At 43.8% G+C, this 23,041-nt stretch overlaps 1 protein-coding gene across 8 annotated transcripts in view; it reads right to left on the reverse strand.

Annotated features, from left to right (window-relative positions):
* Window positions 1-23,041, reverse strand: part of RAD51B (RAD51 paralog B) — a 675,478-nt gene that overhangs the window by 158,853 nt on the left and 493,584 nt on the right. For all 8 annotated transcript variants that reach the window (XM_032875118.1, XM_032875115.1, XM_032875120.1 and 5 more), the window contains exon 9: window positions 2,947-3,050. In XM_032875118.1, the coding sequence (XP_032731009.1) occupies window positions 2,947-3,050 (104 nt within the window). The remainder of the gene's footprint in view (window positions 1-2,946; window positions 3,051-23,041) is intronic.

The following is a 23,041-nucleotide window of genomic DNA, read 5'->3' on the forward strand; positions in this document are numbered from 1 at the left end:
AAAATACTGAAAGAGGAGGAAAAAATAACCCTGGTAGAGACCATTTTAATTCCACTTTAAGGACACATCTTTGGTAAGAATAAAAATGTTGCACAAAGGGTGGGGCAGGTTTGAAACAGACTAGAGAAAGAGTAAATAAAAGTCAAATGGAAAAAAAACTAAATTAGTCCAAAAGAAAATGTTTCCCAGCTTCTTAAGAGGGTTTTTGCAAACACTGAAGCAGAATAAACAAGAGCATTAACTTGGCTTGTGCCCTGATAAGGAGATTTCTTTCCTGATTATATAATTTTACAAAGTTTCCAGGGTGTAAAGAAAATAATCAGCCAGCGAGGACTCCTTCCCTTGGACTATACAATTCAGCTCTTGGTTTAATCGGCTCGCAGAGCTGCTCAGCTTGACCTGACCTCCTTCCAGCCCTGTGATCTCAGACTAAGCCTCACATTCAACAGCCCTGGCGTAGAGCTCAATGTCATAGAAACGGGATAAAACATAATCCTCATTCCATGTCCTTGATCCCTTGGTGTAGTGGCCTCTGTGCACTGGTGGGGGTGGGGAGAGCTATACCTGATATCTTTTCCTGGCAGTTGGTGTTCCAGAGATCTGGCGATACTAGAATGTTGGCATGTTTTCCTACTTAGTAGGAAAACTACTATAAGGAAGTATTGCTTGGAACAACTACCTTAAAGACTAGCTTAAGGTACTTTTTTGTGCACATATCCCAGAAAAGGTTTATCTTCATATGGCTTCTCTACTTTGTCAAGAAGTAAGAACACAGGAAAAGCTCAGTGAATCACGATGCATGTCCTCTGCCAAAGCGAGATAAGTTCATCAGATAGAGACATGTTTTCTACATCAAATTTCATCCTAGTTATTAGGCCACAAATTGAAACACTGGTCCCAAAAGGCACACACACTTCTATAGATTAATTAAGTGCAGTTCTTCTGCTTGGGTTGGCCATTTTAACACTGGTCATATTTTACTTTGCTACAGCATTTTATTATACTTTACTATTTTATTTACATATTTCACTAATTAGTGTTTGAAAACATGATTCAAAAGCATTTAACTCTGCTCTTGATTGATTAGCAATGATAGTAACATGTTGTCCTTTGTAGGTTAAGATAACATCACTGACTCATTTGATAGGATATGAGTTGATAAACTGTCACTGATCTATCCATGCTGTGCTCCTCATTCCTCTTGTGACTAGTGGCCTGTGTTTGACCCTGTGAGCCAAGAACCAAGAGCCACCAGAATCCTGCAGTTACCAAAGAGACATAAAATAATAGCGTTTGTCCTACTAGCTATTTCCTATGAATGTCTAAAAAATGGAAATGACCGGCTAATTTATTAAAACAAAAGGAAAAGAAAATATGGCACTAACTTCTTTATATACTAACAAATGCTATCTGGAATTGGTAAAACAAGGATCTGGGAGTCTGGAGTCCATGCTATTATATATAACAGACTATATCACAAAATCAGTGTGCACTACCCATTTTCAAGGAATGCGATTGAAGATCCATGAAAATGAATGGATCCACACTGATTCACAAGGAATTTTGCTTCCTCAAATAAGAGTTTAGGTAGTAGTGCCTGACAGCTGCAAATTGGGTTTACTTAACATAATTTATAACCTCGGGTATAAAACAAAGGTCACTGGGTTCTACAGGAACATCTCTGGCTCTGAAAAGAGAAGTAATGGATTCAGAACCCAGGATACTTGAATCATCGGGGAAAAGGTATCACTGAGGTAATGAGCACGCCAGGGCCTGAAAACTTAAGAATGTTCCCCTAAACGAAAACAAGCAGCTCCATCTTCTCAGAACATGGCTGACTCAATCATCAAGCTGGAATGTTATTTACACAGTCCCAAGCAAACCAAGAAGAATCCTCTGGTCTGTAACCAAGGGTACTCGGAAAGTTATGTCTGGAACAGGCAAAGGCTCATGTCTGTTTCTGATGATTCCTGACTCCTTGGAAGACAGCCAATTTACCTAATGCAGGTGAAGGGCAACAGCTCCCCGCCACCTCCCCCAGAAAGGACCACCAGCATGATATTTCATGCCTCTTTAGTGAATAACCTGGACTGTAACACATTTAGCAAGATGGGCAAATCTGGATTCTGAATTTTGCCCCATCCAACAAATCACAACAATCACCCTATCTTCTTCTTCCTCCTGCTTGTGGGAGAGGTTATGATGGAACCTGGTCCACACAACAGAATAAAGTTGATGTTAGGCATCGGGAAAAATGAATTCCCTAATTACGAAACATTTTACCAAAGGTGTCAGACTGTGGTGTTCCTTTCTTTGAATGAAAAAAAGGGTTGTAGAAAGTTAAACTTTCTGGATGGAACGTGGAGGGGTGGGGAGACAGTTCTCATTTGAGGCCAGGATAGAAACCATCAACAGGGAGCTCTGAAAGAGCTGTCATCCTTTTGGGGGTCTCTCCAGCAAATTCTGGTACTTGAACTTACTGGCTTATGAGTTAGTGCACAAGTACCTATGGTCTGGGGAATAGTTTATCACATGGCAGGATCTGTCTGGGCTATGGTTTTCAAAGCATATTAACCTCAAGAAAAAGCATTGTCACTATTTAATTTGTCCAAGAATTATCTAGTCCTCAACAAATACCAGCTATTTGGACAGTTTGAGATCCCTAGAGGGTGGACCGTGGTCATTTCCAAGCCATTGGCAAATATCAAGAGGCATGCTAACTCTATGGGCTTTATTCTTACACATTTTTTCCTGTGAGTGACTGATTTCCCACTTCATTATAACTGCTATTGGGGCAGGCAGGGATGCTCATTTCTTTACCTGCCCCGATGGTGTTGGCCCAGGACAGAAAATGTGGCCAATGCTTTCAGGAGATGAACACTCAGACTGCTAAGTACATCTTGTTCTCTAAACTCAACAGTCAGAAAACATTGTCAAAGAACTCACCTGTCTTCTCTCTGAACCAAGGGACTGGAGAATCAGCCGGGTGTTCACACTGTGACTCCAGGTGTTTCCTAGGGCAGCTGTCACACAGCTGGATCCAGAAGTGCCTGAAATGAAACAGGGCAAAACCATGACTATGAATGCCCATTTCTTATAATGGTGTTTCCCATAAACAAAAGTCCAGTCACTGCTCATTGCTTAGAGACTCCTGGGGACTCAGTTCATTACCACAAAAGTTGACAAATTAGAGAAGAAGGACAGGGTTAAGAACATGAGACTAAAAATAAAAACCAGCATGAGTTTCCTTTAGCCTCAGTGAAAGGGACCACCACTAGGCTAAAAGATAACAGAGTTATATATCAATAAGAGCTTGCATGCAAGGCAGCTTAGAGCCATTGCTAATAAAAAATTGAGCCACTCAACATCCATGGCAGAAAGGCATAATGCTACTCCATAGAATGAGAGCCAGTTATGAAACAGTCTTAGTTTAATAGAGTTGTATGGCTTGTTTAGCTTGATAAGAGTCTTAACTCAATTTTCCTAATCAATATAGAAACAGTAGCGTATGTATATAAAATTCCTTTACCCTTCCAATCCTTGCATACACACACCCAGAAGAGGAATACGAAAGATCTAACCATTTCATATCTAATCTGTATTAGACAGCCTTATCCCCAGAGAAACATTCTTTCACCTTCTAAGACTTTCCTGTAAGGGGAGGGATCTGAAGGATCCATCCGAATTTCCAGTCTACTCCAAGTTGTGCTTCACCTACTACCTTCCATCTCCACAGCCTCGCTGATCCCTCTTGACATCACCAGGAGGAAACTCTTCCTTCTCTCCTCCTCTTCTTTCTCCTTAGAGGCAGGCTCACTAGTCCCACCACTTAGAAGCCTGCCCACCCACCCTCCCCTCATATCTGGCCCATTCTGAGGACTCCTCTTTGGCCCTGAGAGGAATCCTAGCCCTATAGGGAGCACAGTAGGATATTCATTGTGCTTTGTAATCTCAAGATGCTGTCTCTTTGCGATGAGGAGACTAAATACAGAGAGGCTGAAGCCCACCAGATTAGTAGATAAAACAACATGAGGCCTTGAGCTTCTCATTCATTGCCTGCTTACTGCATCCTCTGATTTTCACCCCTCAGTCCAGAGTATTGGTCTTCTTCTCTTTTCTGGACCTGTCATCTTTCAGGGTGGTCTACCAACTCTGCATGGCCTTTGCATGGCCTTTGCATGGCCGTACACTCCTGGGCCCAAATATTATAGCAGATGAATGTGGGTCAGTGGTTCTAGGCTGGAGGTGATTTGTTGGCAATGTCTAAGTGGGAGGGCTACTGGCATTTGGCGGAGGGGGCGGGGGACGGTGATGCTGCTGAACACCCACGCACAGGACAGGCTCTCAACAAGGAATTATCCAGCCCCGAACATGAGAGTGCTGAGGTTGAATGCCCCTGGGTTAGACAATACCAACCATACATTTTCTCCGGCTCAAGCAGGTACAGGAATGAATTAGATAGGAATCAACAACTGGGACCACAACAAGCCTGGGGAGTTCCAGATGAAGAAGAATTTAGCATTGGAAAGAATAAAATTTAGGGTGACTGTAGTGTATCATGCACATCACTCAAAACACACACAAATTAATCTGAAAACAAATTATCTAGACCATGCTCATAGGATCACACCACTCCCTTGCTCAAACTCCTCCAGCAGCCCTCCGTGCTGAGGACAAATACTAACTCCCGAACAATGCATCTGGGGCACTTTGTCATCTGCTCCCAAGTCTCTCTCCGGCCCCACTGCTCTAAGCTTTCTCACTGGATGGTCTCCTGTAACCTCCTGACTTCTCTGTCCCCATCCTCCTTGACCTCTTGGCAACCGCTGATAAAGCTCCCCCCCCCCTTTTGGCATCTAAGATCTGCTTCTTCTGCTTCTTCTGGATCTTGATGAGTGTTCTTTTCCTTCTCTGCTTTTCTTCTCCTTCTCTTCCTAGTTATGGGTGGACTGCAGGGGGCTGACAGTGACCGATTTTTCTCCTATCACCCAAGTGCCTAGGAAGGTAATGTGCATTTAGTAAAGAGGCCAGGTGTTTGCATCTTAAAATGCAGGAATCCTTTATTGCTGCAAAGAGATATAATTTCTTCCATTTTTCTTAAAATACACATCCCTCTTGTCTCCCAACTTCCCCTTTTTGATAGAGACATATTGATAAAGAAATATTTTCTGTTATAAGAAAACCAACCCTGGAAAGGCAATAGCAACTGATTTTTCTTCTCTTTTCTTTTTTCATTTTCGCATTTTTATATAACAGCTTTTTTGAGATAATTCACACATCATACAATCCACCCAAAGTGTACAGTCCAATGGTTTTTACTATATTCAGAGTTGTTCAAGCATTACCACAATTGGCTTTAGAACACTTCATCACCTCAAAAAGAAACTCCATGTGCCTTAGCCATATAAGCCTCAAGCCCCTCTCTGTGCCCCCCAGCCCTAGGCAACCATTACTCTACTTTGTGTTTAATATGAACTGTTAGGAGATAGACAGGGAGTAGTGGAGACTGTGGAGAATGAGCACATCTATCCATGATCACAAGGGGCAGACCTTGGCTGCTCCGGCTAGTGCTGTCGTGTGACAAAATGAGTTCAGAGTCAACCACATCTTTTGACTTTGAAAAAAGAGAAGCCAGAAGGAAGTCAATGTTTAAGTACAATCCTCTTGACTTAATTTAACAATTTCTAAAAATGCACAAATGAACATACTTAGGAGCCGCCTATCACTCATTCCCACAAAGCTTGCAACGTCTGCTGCATATGGCATGTCCTCACTGTTGACAAGGCCAACACCATGACCTGGGTGATTTTGAAGCCTTGACTCAACCTACAACCTGCCTTAGCACTTGTCCTCCATTTTCAACAACAAGAACTACAAGTCTGACCTAATGAATTTCAGCACCATAAACTGAATATCTTCAAATCAAGCTTATGTCTTCCCACATAACTCTCTCTTCCTTCTTTGTCCCTTTCTTTGGCCTTCTAGTTAATCTGGTTCAGAACCTCAGTTCCACTTTTAAATTTCTCCTTCTCCCATGCTTCTCAGTTCCAATAAATTGTGACGTTCTATTGACTGAACTATAAAACCTCACCTATATCTTTTCCCTTACCCTCTGTTCCTCCTACCCCAACCTTAGATCAGACCCTCATTAGCTTTCACCTGGGGGTGGCTGCTAGAACTTCCTGATGTCCATGCTGCTGTCAGTTCCTAAAGTCCATTCTCTTTTCTGCCTGATTAACCTCCCCAACCACACATTTAAGCACACTCCCCTGCCACTTCTGACCAAGTGTGCTCGAAAACTTTCAGCAACTCCCAAGTGCATCCAAAGAGCTCTAAATTCCTCAGACTGGCATTCAGAGTTCTTCTAGTCTGTGCCCAACCTGCCTTTCCACACGGCTCCCTCCATTCCACTTCAACATAATCACTTCTTCCCCACGTCCCTTCCCCACCTGAAATCCCTCTAGGTCCACACATTATCGTCGATACCACCTCCTGCGTGGCACTTCCTTGGCCCTCACAGACATACTGTCTTCCTCCTCTAAATTCCCATAATGCTTTATTTCCCTCTCTCACATTACACCATTTTCTCTCCTGTGGTATATTCCCTGTGTGTGCTTTTCTTAATACCCCTAATACATATCTTAAGAGGGTCAAATCCATGTCTGATTTATGCTAGTCCAAATCACTTAATTTATGCCTCGATCATTCTGCGTCACTGACACACAGAAGACACTTAATAAATCCTGATTAAATAGTTGCTAAGTTATTCCTACTAAACTTTGAACTATGTTACATATATTTGTTTTAGCAGATTTACATTCTTAATTCTATCTTGCTTAATCTAAAATTAATACCATGTTCACATTTTTTTTAAAGATTTTATTTATTAATTTGACAGAGCTCACAAGTAGGCAGAGAGGCAGGCAGAGAGAGAGAGGAAGGGAAGCGGGCTCCCCGCTGAGCAGAGAGCCCAATGCCGGGCTCAATCCCAGGACCCTGGGATCATGACCTGAGCCGAAGGCAGAGGCTTTAACCCACTGAGCCACCCAGGTGCCCCCCATATTCACAATTTTCAAACAAACTTGTTAGAAGCTTGTTGCTTAGGTGCCTGCTAAGTGATAGGATGAAATAAGGCTGAGCTTTCAAGTTTGCCACAAAAAACTATATGTAGACTAATTAGGAGTTAATTAGTCAAGTGGTCAGAAAATATACATATTTTTTTAAATAATAAAATTATAGGCACTTCTCAGGTCTGGAAGATTTTTTCAGGATTTTCAGGAGTTTCAGGAGTCAAAACCATATGGCCAGTAGTGACTATTTAAAGAATGCCATGTCCCTAAAGCAATGAAAACAGTATAACAATGTACCCATGTACCCGGCTGCTCTCCGGGCGGGTAAGCTCAGGGCCTGACGAAAGGCCAGTGAGTGCAAATGACTACGGGAAAGCTTCTAATGGGAACCCTGAGTGAGCAGCTTGTGGAGGAGCGATTACAAACATGATGCCCCCACAAGAGCAGTAAGAGAGGGCCTTGAAAGCTAATGATAAGAAAAGACAATATTTTTAAAGTACTACAAGGAGGCCCTAGGTGAGCCTTTTATAGGAGGAGGGCTTACGTCCTGTTTGAGCTTCATCTGTTATATCTTTTTTTTTGATCCTCATGGAGGTAGGGAATATCTTCACCCCTATTGACAAACTAAAGCTGTGAGGGATTAAGGTCATTCTCCCAAGGGCGCGTGGTTGGTTAATGACAGGGTCGGGACTCAAAGCGGGCCGACTGTCTTTACCGCTACTCCAGTCAGCCTTCTCCAGGCTCCTTATGTCAAACAGCCCACAACCGTGTCAGCCCAGTTGACAGGGGGCCTCAGGAAGGGCCTGAAGAGAGATCCTGAAGGCCCGTCTCTGAGACGACACTGGTGCAGGCACAATGCGAGCATCTCATCACTCATCTGAATCTGTGTGTCACTCTGGCTCCACAACCAGCTTCCTCTGTTCTGATATACGCTGATAACTCAGGGCCAGGGGTTTCCAGAAAGATCAGTGCATGCCCTGGCTTGGCAAGTTATTTAACCTCGCTCAACTGGCCCAGCAGCTGATTCGTGTAAATCAGGTAGCCTGGAACTGACCCTCTCTGGTGGAAGCCCTAAAAATCTGGCCAGAATGGAAAAGTTGTTTCACTTCATAGGACCCTGAAGAGTGGCTATAGGTGGTGGGATTACTTGAAAGAGAAGTGGGAGAGAAGAAGGTGGGAAAACTGTCGGTTAATATAAATTGATAACTTTTTAGAAGATTTTATTTATTTGTTTGAGAGAGAGAGCACATGCATACAAGTGTGTGTGTGGTGGGGGCGGATTGCGGAGGGAAAGGGAGAAGCAGACTCCCTGCTGCGCAGGAAGCCCAACATGGGGCTTGATCCCTGAGATCTGACCTGAGCCAAAGGCAGACACTTAACCCACTGAGCCACCCCAGTGCCCCTTTATTTGCAGCTAGAAAATATGTCTCCTGTCTTTTGACTTTCAAACATTTCTGGCATAAATAATCATTAATGCTGTTTATGGGAAATTAAAGGTAGAAGGAATCCACTTGCTGGCCTTTCAGAAAAGGTGTTTTCCTGCCCAATGACCTAATTGGTCAGGAAAGAGATAAGTGAGTCTTCTCTACACTCATTTTAACCAGAAGTTCTAAAAATTAGGGCACTCTCTGCCCTTCTCTTTTTTGATGACTCCGATATTTAGACCTGCCAAGGCAGAATGACTTCATTTTACTGGAATTTGGTTCATTCCAATACAGATAGAAAAATCAAATAAGTGAACTCGGTTTTGAAAATATTTTCATTATTGGGGATTCTTCGTCACCACAGGATTGAGCTTGTGGAAGTATTTGAGTAAGCTACATGGAGAAAATCTAATTTGTTTACACTGAAGTCAAGTCTCTCTAAAACAGACGGTGGGGACATGCGTTCTCCACTCGCTGAGATTCTCTTAGGTAAGTCAGAGCATGTTTTCTTTCTGTGATTGCTTACCCATCTGCGTAAAATGTGAATAATAATTCCTGCCTCCAGGCAACCAAAGGTTTGTGGTGACTCACAGATGGAGATATTTGATATGTATAAATGACAGAAACAATGCTGATTAAACACTGAAAATGAAATTCTAGGGAGAAAGAGTTGAATTATCATCTTCTACATTTTTTATTCTATTAATAACGAGGCAAGCTAGAAAAACTCAGTCATAAAGTAGTTAAAACAACAGGACTTGGATTCTGGAATAGCCTTCATGACCGCTATCTTTTGGATCCAATTCCCCGTGCTTGTGGAGTGGGAGTTGGTTATGAAGACACATTGCTCACAAGGCAAGGGGCTCGCTCCCTGTTCTGCACAAAGGGTGTAGTCCTTGTGTAATCAGACTGGAGGAGGATAATCAGGTTGCTATGTAGCCTTGATTTCCAAAAAGGTAATGCGCTTCTGGTACCAACTCGTGTCAGTATCTAGAAGAGGCCTGTTGGGGCGCCTTCAATGCAGAAGCTCCTCCTTTGAAAACATTTCAATTTATAACTCCTGTGCTAAGCATTTCTGGGAGGTTAAACTGAATCTCTAGTCCATAATATAAAAGTGTCTGCCCTGTAGCACAAGGATCAACTTTAAAAGGATAGACTTTTCCATGTTAAAAATAAGGCAAGTATAAACAAAGCACTGACTCCCAGGATAGGGGGGAGGGGAGGGGAGGAAGGAAAAATTCACAGCCCAGGAGAGCTGGATATCCTGGACAGTGGTCCCTCCTGTCCCTTTAGATGAAAGACAACTTATTGAGATTAGAAAGAAGAAAGAAAGAGAGAGAGATGGTGGGAGGGGAAGGAAGGAAGGAAAGAAGAAAGGAAGGAAGGGAGGATGAACAGAAGGGAGGGAGGGAGGGAGAGAGGGAGGGAGGAAGAAAAAAAATAACCTATAAATCTTTTCAAGACTGCAAAAAGTTCAGGAAGGAGATGGCATGTTACCATTGGAATGAACAGTCTCTTCCTTATCTTTGTCCTCACATTCTAAAGCATGTTCTGTGTAAAGCATGGCAGCATATGGTCAGCTGCTGGCTACACAACAGGACCCTGGAGTTCTATTTCCGACTCAGCTGTGGGCTTTTAACGAGACCAGGTGGGAGGAGAGTGACGTATCAAAGAACATCAGGGAAGGCCTTGCTAATGACCAGTTACTTAGCCTCTTTGAGCCTCAGTTTCCTCGTCCGTGACAAGAGCTTGTTGAAAATGGTCTCAGAAGTTCCTGCCTCTACTAAAAACTTTGAATCTATGGCATTTTGATGATAAGAAATTAGCTCTTCATTCTGGGCCTTTTTCCAGAAGTTTGAGAATGTTCTACTCTGTGTGCTATCTTTGAATGGCTGTACCCTACCTACCACCCATGTAAGTTTGAAGAGAGGGCAGACAGGTGGTCCTTTTCCTAAGAGTAGATTTCCTTCCAGACTAGGAATTTTCTTAGTCTCTCCTACCTAAAAACCTTATGATGGGTAAACATGTGATGGCCAGTCGCCAAGTCCCAGCAAACACGGCTTCATAACAACAGAGCTTAAGGGTGGGAGTCTGAGTGAGAGAGTAAGAATCAGAAGGGGATTACCATCCATTAAATTCAGTTTCTCAGCACAGATTTTTGTTGGATCACTCATTTGAACTGGGGAAGTGACGGAGAATCTTGGTTAGCCCTAGTTGAAAGATGAAGTAGGGAAATATGTAGATCTGCTTTTCCCTAAGTTTCTCAGAGTAGCCTAAACTACCTCTGTCAGTAGATCATCAGGTCTTGCTTTATTTGACAAGGAGGCCAGAATTTCAGCAAGCAATGCTGAAGAGGATGAATGGGGTGTAAAAGGGAAGAAGACTACCTAGGACTGGCTATTTCTAGAATAAGGATTCAAGATGACCTACAAGCTCCATGAGGCCACGGTGCAAAGGTATCACATAAAAAGAGGTTTGAACAGGCTCACACATCTATCCTCCAGCAAAATTAATTTCCTTGGGGGTTTGTGGTTCATTAACTGAACCTGTGAACCAGCTGTCTTCAGTGTGCACTCTACTTCCTCAGGCCTTCAAAATTGACAATGGTCTGTAGGTCAAGTTCCAACGGAAGTGATATTTCTGACCTAGCTCTATAAATAGAGCACTGGAAAAAACCCATCAGCTGCAAATGGCCCAGGGAACACACGCTATCTATTAAGTAAGTAACCGCAGTATCTGCACTGCCATTTTAGATGAGAAAAAAATATCTTTTGTTATTTATAATCTTCAGAGCTTTGAGATTCTCAAAATACTTTAAAGCTATTAGTCTTCTTTCAGATTTACAAATAAAGGATCTGAGGCATAAAACCACACAATAACTGCCTCAATATCATCTGCGCCCCGAGGAAGGCATTTGGCCCAGTAAAGGTGAAGGCTGCTTCACTTTGGTAAAGCAGCAAATTTCATCCCAACATCTCTGCTAGAGGTGAAAGATCTGAATTCAGGCCAGAGCCTTGACTTGCACTACACACCTAGGATCCACGTTCCAACAAAACTCGTTAGTGAGGAAGGTTAGAAACGTGAATAAGACAAGACAAGGTGGGGCAATCAGAACTTTTGGAATGCAAGAGTTAGGGATGGGTTAATCCTCCAGAGCAGAAGGAAGAAACAGAGTTAGCTAATCACTAGGATGAAGACTGGTATGCGCTAGCACAAACCACTCAAACAGCTCCATTGGCTTTGTGTGGGGAGAACATACTTGGAGTTTTCCAGAGCCTTAGTATGGTTATGTAAGTCATCAGCCAAACAGGACACTTTTGAAAATAAAATGGGGACATTTTAATAACTATATTGGGATAACAGAGATGAATCAGGACTGTTCTGGGCAAACCAGGATGCCTGTGGGAAGTCTCTAGAACAGGAAGAGGGTGCTCAACTAGAATGCATCTAATTTAACAATCAAGAGTACTATAGGGGACACCGCACAGAACTGCTCTGGTGTTTGCAGTGACAATCATGAACGTCCTCAAAAATAGCTATGAAAACAGTAACAGGCATGGGAAGAACAGAACTCCATGTCTGAAGAGAGAGAATTAATCTTCTCCCACCGAGCTCTGCTTCCTACTTTCCCCAAGAGGCCTTGTCCCTGAAATCTTTCTCCAATATGGCTTTCTCCACCTACCTTCTATTTAAGAGGGGGAGAAAGTCCTGACTGGTGACCTGTGGCCAGGTCTCCTAACCCTTTGAAAAGAACTCTTTAATTAAAAATAAACTCACTCATTAGAGAAAACATATAGTATTCTTAAGTGAATACCAGCAAAGAAAACAAAAGCCCAAAGATTTCAGGAAATCTGAGGCATTTTCTTTCTGAATTTAGGCTTAATTCAACATCAGCCAGGAAGATGCTTATGTGAAATGGGTTTTCTCCTATGGCAATGTGTTCTAGATGCTCACTGTAAGTAATTGAATTCCTCAAATCATGCCAATCAGCAATCTCGGTATGAGCTTTGCTTTTCTGCTCTCATTGTAGAATCTGAAGCAACAGGAGGATACCAGAGCTGGATTTTACTAAATCCTGGTATTATATATATATATTTACTAAATCCTGGTTATTTCATTTGTTGACTGCCTGATACTTTTTTCAGGTGATTATTTTTTTCTGGCTAAAGCAGAAGAAATACAGTCACCTAATCTGATTTCAGATTATCTATATAGTCCTGGCTGCTGGGGGGGGGGGTGGAATCCCCCTCAGAGGTAGGCATTCAGCCAGCTGCCTCCAGAGAAAGCTAGGAAGGAGAAAACAGGGCATATCCTTTATCAGTTACTGCTCCTGGGGAGATTTAAACTAGAGTGAAGTCGCGTTTGGGAGCTTTACATGTCCAGGGAACTTGTCTGGACAATGGTAGCCTACCTGACTGCAGAGCAAAGGGACACACTAATAGTGATAGGGAACAAGCTCGCTAGGCAAACCCAGGACCGGGAGAGAGGGTCCCTTCCCAAAGCCTCAGGTGAGGCTGAACTGGGCCCAGGTTAATTCTGCTGTTGCTCAGGCTGGTGCTGCATCCCTGGCTCTTCACAGGTAATAAGGATGGGGTGGGGGGTGGGATGGGGGAATGCTGTTGTTTATCAGGAAATATGTTCTTGAACAAAAATCATTAGCGCAAAAAGACATTTCAACTACATATGTCTAACCCTGGAGTGGATCTTCAATCAGAAAAAAAGAGAAGTTGCCATAAAGGACACAATTGGGACACCTGACAAAGTTTGACTTTGACTGGCATATTAGATAATAGTATATCAGCGCTAATTTCCTGGGTGAGATCATTGTATTGTGGTTATTATGTAAGAGAAGTTCTTGTTTTTCTGAGATAAATGCTGAAGTATTTGGAGATGAAGGATCATGATAGCTACAGCTTACACCCTCAGATGGTCTCATAAAGATAACAATAATAAATTCGTATTATAAAAAATAAGTTGATAATAATATGAGGGAGATTTAAAAAATGTGACAAAATGTTAGAAGTCTAGGTGAAGCATGTGTGGGAGTGCATTGTACTTTCCCTGGAAATTTTCTGTAGATTTGAATTATTTTACTTAAAACAAACAAACAAAAAGAATCAACCTAGAGTAGGTTGGCCTACTCTAAGAGCTGACTTGGGTCACTGCCAGAAAATCAGAACATAAGACTGGATCTCTGGAGAAATTACTAGGGCATTGTTTCATTTGCATGTTTATGCATCAGAATCCTCTAAACCAGGTAAACCACTTTTTACAATGTAGACCCCTTGTCCCCATCCCAAACCTAAGGCATCAGCATCTCTGAGGGGTGATGCCCAGGAGTCTACATTTTCAAAAGCCTCTCCCAGATGATCCCTATATGCATTAAAGTCTGGAAAAAACCATGTACCAGGCACTTGCAGTTATAAACTTCTCAGACCTCATGGACAGCCCAAGTACTGTTATGGAGGCACTTGCGTTTAAAAAAAAAATCTCCAGCTCCTATCTTGTCATGTAGCTCTGCATTCTTTTCATCAGTGGGAGACACCAGGCTGGTGAATGCCCTTTGGCCCAGTTTTTAAGACTCCTATCTGCTGACTTTATCCCCCACCCTACTTCCCAAGAGGAATAGGGAAGCGATGTAAACTGTTTAGAAATGCCATAACTCATCTGCTTGGAGTTGTTGTTAGAGGAGCAACCCAAAACACTAAGTCAGAGAGTGGAGGCGGGGCAGCTGACGGCCCGAGGCATGGGACAAGATGCGGCTGGTAAGGAGGCCCAGGTTCCCCTCAGGCAGAGACCCTCATTAAGGGCTCTGGTCAGTCAGGCTCCTTGACCTGCTTTTCTTCCGGACACCAAACAGAGCTCAGTTTTCAGAATTCAGGCTTCCCTGTGTTTCTTCAGTGAGAACAACAACAGAGTGCCAGCGAGGGAGAAAGAGAATCAGGTGGGGCAGGAGCTAAGAACCCTGAGGTGCTCTGAACATTCCAGAGAACACAAGTGCATCTGACTAATTCAACTTAAAAGGCACTAATCAACTGCTCCCCTTGATCCCACCCATCAGTGTAATCATTATTCCCATTTCACAGACTAAGAAGCTACTTTACTGAAACCCACCTTGTGTGAGGCAGAGCTGGGGCCCGGGCCCAGGCACGCTAGCACTTTCTGCTGACCAGCTGCCTCCCTTTTGGCCTCAGAGAGCACATTGCTGTGGAGAATGCTTTTAATTATCACCTTGCCCCGAGTGCAAAGATTTATTGTTACGCTTTCTTCCCGCCCCATTTCAAGCACCCCTTTGGGAAGCAGAAAGATCGTGATAGGAATCAGGATATTTTTATGCACGGGAGGGAATGGAATGCTGGCATCACACGTGTTTGTTGCCCCTGAAGGCTGTAAGACGGAGGATGGGAGTTAAGAAACAGCACAGTGAATAGTTCGGTGAGGCGATCCCTGGGTTCTCAACACCCTGAGTTTTAGACAAGAACCCCAGAGTACTTGGGGTATCTTTTCCCACACTGGGGAGCTCAGCTGGGTTGCCGGGTTCCTGCAGTTCAGCTTGTGTTCCCTTGACATCTGGAGCTGGGCTTCCTGAGTCAAGGCAAGGAGAAGCTGCTGCACTTCTCCCTTTTTGGGGTGTGCACCCGGATATACACACCCCACCCCCATGGTTGTCCTGTCAACATAAGGCTATAACCAATTGGGGCTACAGAAGAGGGGGAAAACTCCATTCATGACCAGAATTCACAGTGGCCCCTGGATCACAAGTTGCCATGTGCGCATTGCCCAGGTGTGGGGGATCTTGGGCAACGGAGATGACCTTCCTTTAACTTCCTCCAGTGTTCCCTCACAAGACTGCCCTGATCCCTGGCGGTATAGTCAAGTATTTTTAGGCAGGCGCCTCATGGCAGGAGAGGGAACTGATGAACAAAATGTGCTGATGCTCACAGGACTATTTTTAATTGGGGGGAACTGGTTTTGGTGACAGCAGGCAGTCAGTACACATCTGTGAAATAGGAGTTCTTGAGCAAAGCAATTTCCTTCTTCCTTGAAGGCCACTGTTTATCTAGAAAAAGGACAGAACTATGGATTTACTGAAAATGATCAGATTCAACAAAGTGATCAAGACCACCCACTTGGTATAACTTGTCCTATAGCTCAGACATCACTTGGTATAAGATATTACAGTAAAGAATCATGAGGTAACGTTTTGGAATAATTAGTATGTTCCAGACCCTAGGTTCAATACCTAACATACATTATCTCAATGAGGGAGAGGCCATTATCATACCAGTTTTCTAGGGAAAGAGGTTAAGCTAGAGAGGGAGTAAGTTATTGCCCAAGGTCACCCACCCTGCAAATGCCACAGCAAGGCTTTGAACCCAGCAGTCTGACTCATCACTTCTTTCATTATTTCTTTCAGCTATTTAGAAAATATTTAAAGAATGACCATTCATCTCTCTCTCTCTCTCTGGGAGAGAAGACTCACCCCATTTTCTAGATACTACACTCGCGCTCCTTTCCTCATTAAGTTGTAATATTCAATTTCTTATTCAGAGTCATCTGTGCCTGTCTAGAAAAGCATATTTTAATAATGTTCTTTCCCTATTGTTGGGAAACTCTTAGTCATACGATACGTTTCTAGAAACTGATACCAAAGAAAAATAAGTCTCCAGGTTCTGTAGATTTTCAACTGAAAATATGTAAAATAGCCTTAGTTGCCAAAATCGTGATTGGCTTTCCTTCCATGAATATAATCTCCACATCTGGTTCACCTCCTTCGCCAGAAGGATATGATTATATATCTTTTTTTTATACCTTAGGATGTTTCTATTTTATGATATTTCTAAGTGGAATTGCTATGTCAATCATCATTGCAATCCCATTGATAATTACTTCTTTTATCAATGTTAACTCTACAATGAAAAATAAAGCAGCAGAAGGTAAATGTGAGAGAGTCAGAAAAGCCCCACAGGAAGCCAGTTAGCCCTTACTCTCATCTGTAATATGGTCGTGGGATAGGAAGGGGGTCCATAATCATGGTTAACATTCACATGCATCCATAATAGGACAGAAAGCAGTTCCAAGTGATACAAATCTTTTAGTCGTCCCAATAACACCATGAAGTTGGATACTATTATTACCCCTATTTTAGAGATGACAAAAATTTATCTACATTTATGGAGCTAGTAAGTGGTGGATGGAGGATTCACTGACAGACCCCTGAGCCTGTGTTTCAGCCTTGCCCATGACTCCAACAAGCAGTGAGGGCTCGGAGTCCTTGTTCTCCCTGACTTCCCACAACCGTAGCTGAGTCTGACACCAGCAGTGGATTATTATAGCATCCTTAGCCAAGGATGGCCCATAAAGTTTTCATGACATTATCATAGACTCATCTTGTTTATGAAACAGAGTAATGGTACACACAGAAAAATCACGTATTAAACATTTTTTTAGTAACAGATTTTATCATCATTGTTTTAGGGAAAGTGACATGCCTAAGGTCACACATTGAGTCACGGGGTCAATACTGGTACAAACGCCCCTTCCTGGACACTCCTCAGACGTCAGGATGTGTTGCTTCACTCAGAAGATATGGCCTCCCCGCCTGATCAGGCACTTCCATAACTGCGTACAGCTCTGCGTAAGACCAAAACAGTCATGTACCCACTTCCCAGCAGCCCCAGCTCTAAATTAAAAACAGCACAACAGCAATGACATGGTAGCAACAACAAAACTATAATAAAATACATGGTGGAAAGAACTTTAGGGTGTAAAAATGTCCTTAAACTGATCATCTAGGGAAGAAAAGGGAGGGTTCCTTCTTCTAAGAGGCAAGTGACCACCAGCAGGAACATAAAACTCATTATTATTCTGTATTTTCTGTTTGCATGACTGAAAAGGTTTTCTATCCTCCTCCCTCCCATCCTTATCAAAAGAATACCCCCAAGACAATCACAAACTTTAAAAGTAGCAACGTGTCACTTCAAAAAAACTTAAAAATCAAAAATCAAAAAACCCACAGAGGTTGCAAAACAGCTTTGTGTGGAAGAATGGCAAGTTTTCTCTTAAGAGAGGCTAATTTCATAGGGTTGGGAAAGAGAGAGGGGGAAAGGGTGGGAGCAGAGAAGAAGGGGAGGCGGGAGAGGAGGGGATAAAGGAGGAAGAATCGCTGGCTTTAAAAAGCAACATTGTCCAGAGAGGTGAAAGGGAACAGATGGCCGTGGAGAATGTGGCCCTCAAAGCCCAGAAGAAAGGGGCAATGCTGACAGATCTTGCTGTTTCCCATTGACGCCTGAATGTTCTAGTGTGGGGAGCCGAGGCCAGTGCAGGGGACAGACCTCTGTTCCCAGCGGCTCACTGGGGCACTGGCACTGAGGCTCACTGAGAAAAAGAGCAGGGGAGGGGTGTGGGGAGGGCAAGCAGCTGTGGCCACAGAGGGAGGGACAGTGGGGGGCGTGCGGGCTTCCACAGCCTTCTCTTCTGGCCTGCCTGGGAAGGTCAGCCCAGTGCTGGTCTGGGCCCTGGCAGAGGTGAAGGAAAGGGCAGCAGCTGGGGCCCAAAGTCTCGGCGTCCTTCCCCGAAACACACTGGGGGAGGCATGTCTGGGACAAAATAGATACCTTGAGAGAGGGAAATGAAGAAAATATTCCAAATGCTTTTGGAGGATTGAGACATTCAAACTACAATAAACAAGAAACTTGGGTCTTTGAAGGAGGTCAGAGATTCCTGCCAAGTAAATCCCGTATTATTTCATGGAGGCTCAGGGCAGAGAAGGGATTTGGAGAGGAAACACAAAAGTGAGTTGGTGGCTGACCCAGGACGGAAGGAATCCAGGCGTTGGTTTAGAGGTCTGAGTTGGCCCCCAAAGAGGTGCAGGACTCACAGTGGAGCGTCACAGGACACAGCGGGGTGACGGGAGAGGCAGAGGGAGCCCCCACGGCCAGGCGTGTTCACGTGTGTTCACGTGTGTGAGTGGGACAAGGAGCTGGGGGCATGGCTTGCAGGCTGTTGCCTGTGGTTGTACCACAGTGGAGGACGTTACTGGAAACTCACAGGTTCCCCCCCAAGAGCGACGTGAGTGCAGGCACCTCTCGCCTCCCATGAGGGAAAAGCTGGACAGGCAACCACTAAAGGAGGAGGTCTGAAGAATGGGTGTGAGGGAGGGGGGTTTGTGGAAGCGGCCATTAGGGAGAGGCCCACAGACTTCAGGCACAAAGACACAATTGGTGCATGTTCCTTAATATAACTTTGATCAGGAAAATTACAGTTCCAAATGACATCTTGAGCTCTCCTTACCCTCCAGAGGACGATGATCAAATCTGGCCCTGCTCCTACCCACTAAGGAGGGAGCCACATTCTTCCTGGCTCATTGTCCTGCTGGCCCACGAGAGCTGCACGAGCTCAAAACATGTCTCTGGTTTTGTTTTTCTTTTCCTGTCTTCCTGACACTGAAAGTGAGAGAGAGACCTGAACTCAGGGCGGAGGGTCTTCAAACAGTGGGGTATGAGTGTGGAACAACAGTTCCTTCCTCAGAAAAAACATTCGGAAACATTCTCACATGTCTCAGGCACCCAGAAACATCGCTCGCTCATCGAGCCCTTGGTGGGGAAGGGGACATTAAAAGGTGGCTCTAAATGTATTTAGTGACCTGGCAAGTTCACGTTCACTTGGGCTACATCCCTGTTTTCACACGCAAGAGAATGACACGATGGCCATTAGGCCCCGTGTTTTGCGCCGTACGTACATTTGAGTTCCTGAGAAAATCCCCACAGAGCGGGATGGTAAAAAAAAGATCAACCATGATGAAGACCTTGCCTTTTATTTCTCCGCTTCACCCATGTTGCTCCCTGGGCACTTTTAGATTTAGAAGCTCCACTAATCAACCTTATAAACGGCAGCCCAGCCGCTGCATAGAAATTACTCTGTATAGCTTCTCAGTAAAATTACCCCAGGGGATAGAAGATGCCCAGGGCTTTAACAATCATAACATAACACAGCCTCGGTATGAGAATAGAAGACAAGTACACTTTGACATCCCAATTGAAACTCCAGGCTGAATCCGACACAGAAGAATGTCATTACCTTTCCCAGTCTGACGGCATACTAAAGAAATTGGAGAAGGGGAATACCTATTAGGTCCCTGCTAATCCTCCTCCTCAATTCAAAGCAGGGCTAGTCCCTGGAATTCATTTCTGAGTATCCTTACTCTCCACTATTGTTAAACAGCTCCATTGATAAGTGCTTGCAGCTAATAATGCTTTCTACTGAACTCACCCCTCCTTGTTCCCAGCGGCTCAAAGCACTTTACAAATATCACCTGATTATTCTTTATAACACTCAAGTGAGCCCTATAGGTGGAAAGGTTCATTATCTTCTCCTTAGCAATTGGGCAAATAGACAAAGGAAGAAGTGACTCGTTTAAGCCAACAAAGCAGAGGCAGAACTGGAACAGGAAACCGGCCACCCTCCTGACGGAACGCGCACATGGCCTATGTCAGCTTGCAGAGACGTTCTGCTGACAAGGCAGGATTCTCAGGCTGGGGGCTGTGTTGGAATCAACTGGGTTGCAGAACTTGCAGCACTGGCTGGAGGGGAAAGGGCAGGAGATGAGACGGAGAAGCCCCACTTGAATGGTCTTCACTAGTTCGGGCAAGTCACTTCACCTCTGAGGCTCAGTGTCCTCCTTAGGAAAAGGAGGGCCTTTGATTAGAGGATCTTGAAGGTCCCTTTCAGCTTGCAGATAACTAGTGAAGTGCGAGTTTCAAAAGAAGGGTTCAAGTTTTCACCAGCCCCTTGTGGTGTCTGGGCTCCATTTGTCTTATAAGCCTGAAATAGCATTCTTGTCTCCTTATAGAGTGCTCTCTGTCATCCATTGTTCACACAAATGATAGTGGGGATCAGATCAGTCAGTGCAAGGTGGGGAATGAAAGAGGCAGTCCTGGGGTATCAAGGACAAGGGCTAAAGAGAGATGGGGACAGGCAGGGAGCGGGATGACGGAAGACTAGAATGGTCATAAAAAGAAGAATCGGGATACATTTTGAGTTGCGCCGGGGTCCTACCTGGGGGCACTCCCTACATTCCAGGGAATGTAGGACAAGTCCTCCAAAGCTAAGAAGGCCCCAGAGAAACAAGGTTTACTTAGCTTTTTCTAAGTACACGATTCGCTTGCCAACACCCAAGCCCCAGTGAACAATGCCCCAATGTATCTTGTCTTGGTGGTTTCCACTGAAATACAATTTCATTTTAGCAAAAAACACCAACATGCCTTCAAGTTAATTAAAACTGGATTTTACAGGTGGCTTCATAGTTTATAATTTATGTGACTTGAGCCAGATATGCCAGAGCCTTTAGAAGATCTGCAGGGTCTTCTCTCTGATCTTTTAAACTTTCTTTCCCTAAATGATGCTTTGATACTCTTCACTTGCCACAGAGAAAGTGGGGGAGAGAGGACACTTAGTAAAACCAACATCTGTTTGCAGGAGAAGCAGCCCCCCACAACTGGGATAATGACCCTGGAAAGAGTTTGGGTGATGAGCCGATTATAGTGACTGGATATGAAGGACAGACTGCGCCGCTGCCAGAAAGAAACACATTTTTGTAATTTCTCAGTTGTTTCCATTGGCCTGGCTTTCCTTGCATTCACCATGGGAACAGAGTCAACACATTTTCTTGCTTTTCTTTCGGTGACTGCAGTGCCTCCTCCCCGCACACACAGGGAAAAAGAAGCAAGAACGGATAGCCCCTGAGAAGCGAAGGCTTGATGATCCACAAAAATGGGTATGACTTTATTTATCTCCAGGCCCAGCTGCAGAAGTGACTGGTTGCAAGCTTTATTCCATCTGCTCTCTCTGAGGACCTCAGCCTGACCTTGTGGAACCTTCTTTCTGGGAAGTTAAGGAATTTCCAGGATTAGCTCAAGTCCTGAGGCTGCCAACTGTGACCATCTACAAAGCTCTCTTAGGTAATGATTCAGACCCTACTTCTGCTCAAGGCCAAGACAGTCCCCAAGGAGTTGGAAATATTCTCATTGCCTGGACCCAGACAAATAAGGCCAGTTGACCCCGGAAGAATTTCAGAAGGGCAAGCTCAGCATCTCTGCATACTAAAGACTCGACAACTGATACATCTATGACAACAGAAATGTAACTGAACTTGAAAAGTGAGGATTAAGAGGTTGGATCAGAAACAAGTTTAAAAAAGAATACCACAGAAAAAGAAGGAAGACGGGAGAGAAGGGAAGGGAAGGAAAGGGAAGGGAATGGAAGGAAGGGAAAGGAGATGGGAAGGAAGGAAAGGGAAGGAAGAAATGGAAAGGGAAAGAAGGAAAGAAAGGGAAGGAAGGAAGGAAAGAGAAGGAAGGAAAGGAAAGAAGGAAGAAAGCCTCATAAATTTAATACAGTTGACATCTACCACCTGATTCTGGAGAAAGGCATCTTCTGAACGTCTCCTGAACTAAGCTTTTGAATTCTCCAGCAGAAGGCCAAGTTTCTAATGCCAATCAGATAGAATGCCAAGTTCCTCTCATCATCACATCTCAAGATGAGGAAAGAGGAAAGATGAATCAATACTCTCTCTGTGGGGGTGACCTGGAGAAGAGGAAGGTTTTAGATGCTACCAGAGACAGCACTAGTTTAATGCAGTCTAGATCACCCTAATCACTCCTCAGACATTGCCTCCTAAAGAGTACAGACATCTGGCTGAGTGATGGAACATCAAGCTTCTAAGTCCATTCTGTGACCTCCTTCAGCCTTAGTTTTCCCATCTGAAAAATGAGGGAGCAAGACTAGAGGTCTCTAACACCCCTCCCATCTCCAAGACCCCCTACTACTATTGTATCTCTGCATTTGTTGGCTCCAGCATTTTCCCCACCATAGTACACTTTCTTTTAAGCTTCATCCAGTGCTGGTCCCAAGGGGTCCCTGACAGTGTCTGAAGAGTGTCATGTGAAGAATTTGTACTGGCTAACAGGGATACTTACTTCTCTTTACTCCTACAGGGGAAAGTTAACGTCAGAATACTAGTGTTCCAGCTGATCTCACTCAGGAAAACCCATTGGCATATGCCAATAGATACAATCCAAAATGGGGAGGATAAAGACCCAAGCGGGAAGATTTAGTGTGGAAACCAAAACTATAACAGGCTAACCTCTTAGTATTAAAATCTAGGAAATAAATGGGTAGCTTTTTAAATAAATGACTGGAACCTCAAGGTTTACATGTTTCCACTACTCAAGACTTGTAGTCTAGTTATGACCCTGCTCAGCAACGATATCCATGACAATGGATTTCCACAATGTTAGTTGAGGAAATTTTAAGAACAGTCAGCAACTTAACAGAACACTTCATTTAAGGACTCCAAAATGTTACGTAAGTACTATTTCTTATGATCCCAAACAGATGTGGTGATGAGACTCTCCATTTAAGAAATAAGAACATATTACAGACTTATCTCAAGTTAAAGAATAAGCTAGGACTTGAACAGAGACTCCAACAAGCCACTCAGAAAATTACCCACATTCCTAACGTGTTACATATTATCAGAATACCTGG

The sequence above is a fragment of the Lontra canadensis genome, unplaced genomic scaffold (genome assembly GCF_010015895.1).
Source record: "Lontra canadensis isolate GAN:19392208 unplaced genomic scaffold, GSC_riverotter_1.0 scaffold55, whole genome shotgun sequence".
In the NCBI taxonomy this organism is placed as follows: domain Eukaryota; kingdom Metazoa; phylum Chordata; class Mammalia; order Carnivora; family Mustelidae; genus Lontra; species Lontra canadensis.